The sequence below is a fragment of the Mandrillus leucophaeus genome, unplaced genomic scaffold (assembly GCF_000951045.1).
Source record: "Mandrillus leucophaeus isolate KB7577 unplaced genomic scaffold, Mleu.le_1.0 Scaffold768, whole genome shotgun sequence".
Taxonomy (NCBI): Eukaryota; Metazoa; Chordata; class Mammalia; order Primates; family Cercopithecidae; genus Mandrillus; species Mandrillus leucophaeus.
Window position 1 is genome coordinate 510,389 of NW_012108341.1, and position 9,533 is coordinate 519,921.

Consider the following 9,533-nt stretch of genomic DNA (forward strand, 5'->3'; position numbering starts at 1 on the left):
ATTTTAGTGCCATCTCTACTGCTGCGGTGCACTTAGGAATGTTTTTCTCTCTCTCTTTCTCTTTGTTTCATGTTATCTGATTACATCATGCCAGATTTGTTCAAACGACAGTTTCCTTAGATCACAGGAGAACAATTTATATAAATGCTCAGAATGATTGCAACATCCATTTCCCCCTAGTCTCTTCTAGTATTTCCAGATCTCTGAAAATAATATTTTTTATTTCATTGAACTTAAGTTGGAAATATTTCTACCTTTTAAATTAATTAATAAATTTGTACATATTTATGTATGTGTTGTATATATAAATATACCTTGCTTGCTTCCAAATATAGTCTAAGAGGACTTTTTTTAGTCTCTGCTAATAGTTCAGATTTGTTTTCTCTTTCTTGTCATTTAGTTTTAATCCTAACCCTTTGCAAAGACACACCTTCTGGACAATTATTATAGGAGGGACCTTCACATGGAGCAGCATCTACGGTGTCAACCAATCCCAGGTGCAGAGATATATTTCTTGTAAAAGCAGATTCCAAGCAAAATTGTAAGTCATACACCATGGTATATGAAGCATTAATAACCATCAGTTGTCTTTATGGAAACTCTTCTAGGAAAGTCACGTTTAGCTCCTTTATGTGTTTTGTGTCATGAAATTCCAAGAGATAAATGATATATTTGGTTACAAAAGGACCAAGAACAAAGTGGTACTGTATGTTTTAAATCAGCTATTTGAAGATATTTATAGGAATTATTAATGAAAACAAATCAGCATGTATTGTGCATCTATTTGCATAAGAACCTGTGGGGGATAAATATATATGGCCTTTGTCCTGAAGAAAGTTAATCTCAAATTAGGAAAATATATGCAAGTATGCTAAAATATAAAATAATATTAGAGATATATAACAGTTTCATGAAACAATATAACAATGGAGAAAATGTTCCAGAGTATATATAGTGCTTTGTCTTTCATTTTCAGACACAGTCATAGGTTTATAACCCTGCTCTAATACTGGCTACTTGAGTGATCCTGGGCACATTCTGCAGTCTCTTTGAGCTGCAGTTTCTAAACTTGTAAAAGGAGCATAAAAAATACTGTATACCTCATGGGAGGTGTTGTAAAATACTATGTTTGGCATACGCGTGGTAAAGGCCTAGTAAATGTAAGTTCCTTTTTCCACTTCAACTGATGTGATGTGAAGGTGGAGGATGGATGAGAGATTCCTATTGAACTGGCAAAATGAATATGAAGAATGATCATAATTTGGGCAGGTGGAGAAGAGTAGGAAGGCATTCTAGGTAGGTGGAGTGATTTGGATGAATGCACAGAGGTAGGAAGGACAGCATGGTCCAGAACTCTCAAGCCCATCTTGGTTTGAGCAAAGAATGTGGAATGGTGGCTGGTTCCTTCTTCAGAGGCATCACATCACTGCAGTGCTCACCACTCCTTGTGCTGATAAATAGGCTGACTCTGCTCACATGCTTTTAGGGGCTTCAAAGCTCTAAGGAGATTGAATAAGAGTCCAGGGTGGATAGGGTGAGGGAAGGAGGGACGATTCTATTTCTATTCAAAGGAGAAAATGAAAATATTGTGATGTCATATGTCAGAACTCAATATATTGAGAGTAAATTGGTTTAGAGATTACCCAAATCTTTGAAGAACTCACAGTGAAAAATCTATATGAATATGGATATAATAATTGGATATGGGATCCCCCCAAAATGAACTTAAGAATTCTGGTATTTTAAGGAATTTTGGAGGAATGTAATTTGTAGATAGAGTAGTCTATTGTATTTTTAAATCTATACTAGAGCTGATACCTGTCCCAAAGTAATTGTGGACAAGCTCTTCTTCTCTTCCCTTGGGAGCATGAAACCCAAAAAGCCCGACCTGATTACTTAAATAACAGCATTAGAGCTTTCTTGATAAAAATCATTTACCATAAGCATAGTGGATCTGCATGAAGCAGACTCTCTGAACCCAGGGGACTCATTTTCATCTGCCTTCTTGCACTTATGCTATGGGGAGAATTAATCGCTGCTTAAAAAGCCAAGACCTACTGATAATGATTGACAAAAGACAGTGTGAGATGTTGATAAGTGGTCAATTTGAACAGCATGAAAGTGATCTAAAACAATATATTAAACTCATATATAAGACAGAGGAGGTGTTTGGGCAACAGAGTATCTGGACATAATTTTCTGGTGATTTGGAGATGAGCTAACAATAGCAAAACATACTGCAATGTTAGTCAATTCAGGGGAGAAGGATAAATCTGATAAACCCATCTTTGGTTCTTCCAGAAGCAGACTCTGAGGTTGAGGTTAGCATGGAAGAGTTTATCAGAGAATCACTATATGTAAAAGGGAAGAAAAGGAAATAGGATTGACGAGAGGGAGACGCTGGACTGTTATGCAGTCTGAACAGAGGCCTCAAAGGGAGCTCTAGAGCTAGGATGGCTCTTCAGACTAGTCCCATGTTAGGGTGAGGGGACTGGGCCTTTAAACCTCTGAATCAAGTTTTCATTGGATGCAGACTCCCTGGAGCATTGGGAAGAAGGAGGCATGACTTCAGGGATGGTACCTCTTTTCCACTTAGGGCAGCTCATCACTGTCCACTACAGCACCAGTGGAAAAAATATGTAGCCATCTTAGCAAGAGAAATGTTTACTATTCAACTGATTATTAAGACATAGGATTCAATAACATTAACACTAATATCAATAACTAATATCAATAACTTAACAGGGGTTTATTGCATGGAAGTACCATGTTTCATTTAGTTTTATAACTTTGTGACGTGGGCATTGCTATCCTATGCTTCAATGAAGAAACTGAAGATCAGATAGGTTGAATTACTTGCCCAGGGTCACATATGGTAGAGCCAGGATTTATGCTCAGGACTGGCTCCAGTGCTGTGTGTAAACCTTTATTCTCTACTGGAGCACACACAGTATATTACAGTGCTGAACATTGTTTGAGAAGATACCTGTCCAAGGAATACAGGTTTACATTCCTACTTAATGTGTGGTCTTATAAACAACATTTAAACAAGTTTCATGAGTTGCTGTGTAAATGTTGACAGTGTTTAGCAGTTTACAGTGGCATTACTTTTAAAAGGAGAATGAGTAATAGTTAATGCTCGGTTGACGATGAAAATCCTTATTTCATGACAAGAAGACCGGAAGTAGTATAACTAGGTACCTTTATAAAGCTACCAATGCCCCCGGAGCTTCGACCATGAGCGTACACTCTTTCATGGGGAAGTCCCATCCATTCAAATATTTACAAATACACTGTCGATTGATTGGTATCATAAGCAGAATATTAGACTAGAATAAAATAAGTAGTGTTTTAGACAATCAAAAGATAATGTGCATTTATTGAGTCTAATCATGAGGGTCTCTTTTGATTATATAACAGGTTCCCTAATCTTTGGGACAGAAATTACAGTTGTCTTTTGCTGGTTTGTTTTCACTTCTTTAGGTCTCTCTACATCAATCTTGTGGGACTCTGGGCAATCCTCACGTGCTCAGTGTTTTGTGGGCTCGCCCTGTATTCTAGGTACCGTGACTGTGATCCTTGGACAGCCAAGAAAGTGTCTGCACCAGACCAGGTTCAGTACCATGTCTTTCTTACAGGTGTATGAATAATATTCAAAAAGCTTATGAGTTGAGAGGAAAGAGCATTCCTATTCTTGTAGAGAAACGGAAAGTGAACTTGCCGTAATCACTTACATTTCTATAAAACTTTGGTAAGAATTTATTTTAGCAGATATAGCAAGAAAGAAGAGTACTGCATCTAAAATTAAAATATGGAAACACCAGGAAAAGTCAAGTAGAGTGTTAAACAGAAATAGCTCAAGGTTGGGAGTAGGAATGTAAACACAGTTTTGTTTTGTTTTTTTTTTTAAACTACACAAACCATTGTACTATAGAACATTTTGTGGGTGCTTGTTAGAGCATTCATTTATAAACTATTTATCTTCCAATTTTTTAAATGATGGAGAGATGGATCTAATAAGTGAATATTTATTGAGTACCAACTCTGTGGTGAGATTCTGTGCCAGGAGATTAATATGCTTCATTTAATTCTCACAACCCCGCAATCCTGATTTTACAGATGAGGAAATGCTTCTCAGAGAGGTTATATAACTTATCCAAGGTCACATTGCTAATAAGTAAGAATAACCATGAGCAGTTATCAAATACCCACCATGGGCCAGGCACTACCATAAATGCTTCATGTAAATTTCAACTTTTAATCTTCACAGTCACCCTCTGATGTAGGTTCTACTATTATCTCCCTTCCAAAGATGAGAGAATTCAGGCCTAAAGAATTTAAGTGAGTAACTAGCTAGTAACCTGAAGCCAGGATTTAAAACCAGCTGCCACCAGAGTCCTAACTTTGAACCTCTGTGCCATTTATTGTCTTTCAAAAAGGGGAACTAGAATTCAAACCCAGGATTGCCCAACTCTAAAGCCTGAGTTCTTGCCAAAATTATTTTCTAAGACTCGCCTGCAGAACAAGTTCCTAGGGGATTCATTAGAATGAAAATAGATTGAATTTCTGTTGATGCAAATGCATCTCATGCTCCCAGAAAAATACAACTTTGTGTGGGCTGGAAAATAAAAACACCCTGGGGCTGTTTCTCAACCCTATCTTACCTTATGCCCTCCTTTTGATAAATACACCCTCCCTGTTCTCTCAGAGAAGGTAAGAATCACGTTTACTGTGAAGATGGAGGCACTCTTCTGTTACATTCCCTCTAATAAAGAATATTTTGTGACTGTTATCAATCTATATTGTCTGTAGTTTGTATCATGAAGACAATAAGGACTTAAAAAAAAGTTTTTAATGTACTTTGCCTTTACCCTGGGCAAAAAAAAAAAAGTCCCTACGACTTCCCACCTTTGAGACATCTTGTAAAATATATTCAGGGTGTCTTGCCTGTACACGCGTAGACAGCCCGTGAAGGTTTCTCCTCAACTGATGTTTCTAGGACTGTGTTAGTTAACAAGTAAATTCAATTAACATTTCACTGGGGATACCGTGCAAATAAGACAGTGGAAGATTGTGTCAGAACCTTATTCTCACTCAGTCGTGGTGGCTCACGCCTGTAATCTTAGCACTTTGGGAGGATGAGGCAGGCGAATCACTTGAGGTCAGGAGTTCAAGACTAGCCTGGCCAACATGGTAAAATCCGTCTCTATTAAAAATGCAAAAATTAGCCAGGCGTAGTGGTGGACTCCCGTAATCCCAGCTACACAGGAGGCTGAGGCAGGAGAATTGCTTGAACCTGGGAGGTGGAGATTGCAGTGAGCCAAGATCAAGCCACTGTACTCCAACCTGGGTGAGAGAGGGAGACTGTCTTAAAACAAAAAAACAAATACAAAAAAATCCCTTATCCTCGAGAGAGCAAGGATATGTTTCTCTATGCTCTGCTTGCATTTGCCCAGAGGAAGCAGGCCAGTTCCTAGATATAGTTTTACTATTTTCTTCTCTATCAATCCTATTTCATTGTTTCTACCTATACTTGAGGAAGCCACTCAGACATGAAATAATTACATCACAGATTTTTGAGAAAGTTGAAGACAGGATAGAGGATTTTGGACCTTGCTATAACACTATAGATGGAACCTACTTTTGCTATTTGTGGGATATTGTTTAAAGTTAAACCTTTATGATATTTTGGGAAAACTGGTTCTTGATCTCATATAGGGATAAATGCTATTCCATTTTTCTGAGAATAAAGAATTAGTAAGCTTTGGAAAAGTGGAGAACGCAATCCTAAAAGAACTGAAACAATCCTACTGTTGAAACATTCCCTTTCAACAGTGGAGGAAGTTCTTCCATATCCCGTAAGCACACTATTGTTAAATGAAATTGAAGAGGCTATGGAAGCTGATAAAATAGGACATGCCATCTGCTCTGTACTGTGGGAGAAGTTCAGGTTTTAATGCACATGAGAGGACACTCTTCTAGAAAATTGTCCACTTAGGACTCTTTTGATTCGGAAACTGATTTTGTGGAAAAACTGCCATGCAACAGAGTCCTGAAGTCACACACTTTATTATCCTTATTTGATATTTATTTTTTAAAATAGAAGTTATCAAAAGCAAGTTAGTATCAGGAAGTTTTTTAAAAGAAGCAAGTTTAAGGGATTTCCTGAAGTCATTCTCCACCCATCACTATGTCTCGTACTTGATGCAGCTAAAATTACATCTTCTATCCTGGGCAGTGACTACAGTTCACAAAATGGCCTTGAGTCATCAAGTAAAGTTAAGCAGATGCTGCTTGCTTAAGCACAGAGGTGTGTCAAATGCATCCTTTAAAACAACTTATTATTCCCAAGAATAGCAACTACTTTGTTTTGAGCATTTATTCCATATACTATACTATGAGTTTTACATAAATTATCTAAATTAACTTTTACAGCAACTCTATGAGGTTAGTATTATTACCACTATTTTATAGATGAGGAAGCTGGGGCTCAGAACTTCAGTTACAAAAGCCGTATCTGTGTGAATCCAAAGCCTCTTTACTTAACTACTGTGCTATTCGTTTCTCTAAATGTTAGTAGTTAAAAGGTTTAATTTTAGGTATTTGAAAATTTCAGTTGTGTGGAATAGCTCCTTTCAGTTCCTGAAGGAGATAAGATAAATGATAAACTAGGCATTCATTAATTTTATTCAGTAGCGAAAAGTACTTGGAAATAAATGTTGGAATTTTTCAGCTCATGCCTTATTTGGTACTGGACATTCTGCAAGATTATCCAGGACTTCCTGGACTTTTTGTGGCCTGTGCTTACAGTGGGACGTTAAGGTATGAACTATGACTCTAATAACACATGATTTCTCTGTTGGGATCTTTCTTTTGTTATTAGATACTTTAGGGTGAAATGTGGAGTTCTGGGCATGGACACAGATGGCCCAAAGTAGGCAGTCTGCTGCATGTGTCCTCTCTGTGGTCTGACTTATCTCTGTGGACTAGTGTCCTGTTGTCATCAGCTCCACTTTTAACTAGGTCCCTGCTCTCTAATACACCATCATACATCCTATGATGTGATACTCTATGGTCACAATAATGATGATCGGTTGATGATCAAAATTCACTGATGATCAAAAATGGGTGCCACAGTCTTGATTGAAAACACACATGAGGCTAAAGCATGGTCAACTGGAAAATTAGAATGAAATCTTCCATTTACATGTTGAATAATATATACTGCCCAAAGTGTCTTACATTTTGTGATCTATCATTGCCCTTTCCTCCAGAGAATTGTTATTATCAACATGTACAGTGTGCGTTAGTGGGGATTCAGGAAATTCATATTGTTGACATTTACAGCACATGGTAGGAAGGACTTATGACAGTCCTTTCTATGCACAAAGAAAAATATTTTTTAGCCGGGCGCGGTGGCTCAAGCCTGTAATCCCAGCACTTTGGGAGGCCGAGACGGGCGGATCACAAGGTCAGGAGATCGAGACCATCCTGGCTAACACGGTGAAACCCCGTCTCTACAAAAAAAATACAAAAATCTAGCCGGGCGAGGTGGCGGGCGCCTGTAGTCCCAGCTACTCGGGAGGCTGAGGCAGGAGAATGGCGTAAACCCGGGAGGCGGAGCTTGCAGTGAGCTGAGATCCGGCCTCTGCACTCCAGCCTGGGCAACAGAGCGAGACTCCGTCTCAAAAAAAAAAAAAAAGAAAAGAAAAATATTTTTTAAAGTTGTTATTTATAAGAATATGGAGTAATCTGTGTAGATTCTTTTAGACACTGAAGATTAACTGCAAGTGGAAGCAACATGAACATATCCTTTCTCTTTTACTGTCAAGCCTGTAGATATTGCCTGAATATCATTTTTGGATGATAACAGTTTCCAGAAAGGCAGTGCTGTGATTATTAAAAATAGCATAGTAGAGCCGGGTGCGGTGGCCCACGCCTGTAATCCCAGCACTTTGGGGGGCCAAGGCAGGCGGATCACGAGGTCAGGAGATCGAGACCATCCTGGCTAACACAGAGAAACCCCATCTCTACTAAAAATACAAAAAATTAGCTGGGCGTGGTGGCGGGCGCCTGTAGTTCCAGCTCCTCTGAAGGCTAAGGCAGGAGAATGGCGTGAACCCGAGAGGCGGAGCTTGCTGTGAGCTGAGATCATGCCGTTGCACTCCAGCTGTCTCAAAAATAAAATAAAATAAAATAAAATAAAAATAGCATAGTAGAAATCGGGTTATATTTTAGAAGTGTCAATTTGTTTCCCCCTTTCTCATTCCCACTTAAAGTATTATTAAGGGTAAAATATTATAAATCAAAAGTTTTTTTTCCCTTACAGCACAGTGTCCTCCAGTATTAATGCCTTAGCAGCAGTAACTGTGGAAGATCTAATCAAACCTTACTTCAGATCGCTCTCAGAAAGGTCTCTGTCTTGGATTTCCCAAGGAATGAGTAAGTTTCTGTTTTCACAATTCCATTTTAGCTCAGAGAGATGATTTTTTTGAGACACAAAAAAATGTTTTTCCACTGAAGCTACAGAGGAAGAACCTCTGATTATGAATGGATATCCACATATGTATGCCTATGACAATGCAGATTTTTTTAAATGTTTGTATCAGTGTTTAACATTACCATATCTGTAATCAAGATTTGGGAGACACTTCAGACAATTAATTGTCAGTGAACCACAAACGACAATTTGCAGGGGACCGATTTGGCTGTCCTTTTTTTCCTGTGCCTTCATCCTATCCTAAATTTGTGTTAAAATTCTTAGCCACACACACACAAAAATTCAACTATTTTCCTTTTCAACTGCAGTCCACAGTTCTAAGAAATATCCCTACTTTGGAACCAAGAGCCACACTTTTTCTGTGTTACCTAAGAAGGCACTGAAGATTTCTGTGTTACCTAAGAAGACATTGAAGATTAACTGCAAGTGGAAGCAACTTGCAGTCAGTTTCAGTTACGTAGTCTTCCCATAAACACTTCCCAAACGTTTACAGAGGATTACATTAAATTAGATTAATAGATTAGATGAATTGAAGATAAAGAAACAGAGTGTTATCAATTTTGACTCATCTTAGTTGTCTGTTCTGTCTGCTTATGTACACTGTCCTGGAGATGAACTATAAATTTGTGCAAGAAATTCTCAACTTCTGTTCTGTTCAATTGTAGAGCATCATTAGGGGTTAAATACCGGCTTGAATAGACTGGTTTAAGCACCTTCAGTTCCCAGATGTCTCAAATGTAATATCCAACTCAAAGAAATCTTGCCAATGTACTGCATTCTTCATTTTGACACCTTGAAATGAATGACTAACAAATTCCTTTTTGAGAAAGAATCTTTAACTTTAACACAATAACATTAATAGACGGTCAAAGAAATAGTAAATTATACCCTATTAGGAGTCATAATTCTATGTAAAATTGCCACGACTGTAGCCTGGAATGAGTCCTTAATTTATATCCTTCAGTGTTCCCTAAATTTAAATAGCAATGCATCATTTTATTATGTACCCAATTTTAATCCTGGAGCATAATTT

General features: G+C 38.0%; 1 protein-coding gene across 1 annotated transcript in view; it reads left to right on the top strand.

Annotated features, from left to right (window-relative positions):
• Positions 1 to 9,533, top strand: part of SLC5A8 (solute carrier family 5 (sodium/monocarboxylate cotransporter), member 8) — a 64,693-nt gene that overhangs the window by 19,678 nt on the left and 35,482 nt on the right. The window contains exons 6-9 of the mRNA XM_011966633.1: positions 401 to 541; positions 3,484 to 3,613; positions 6,734 to 6,822; positions 8,330 to 8,442. Coding sequence (XP_011822023.1) covers positions 401 to 541; positions 3,484 to 3,613; positions 6,734 to 6,822; positions 8,330 to 8,442 — 473 coding nt within the window. The remainder of the gene's footprint in view (positions 1 to 400; positions 542 to 3,483; positions 3,614 to 6,733; positions 6,823 to 8,329; positions 8,443 to 9,533) is intronic.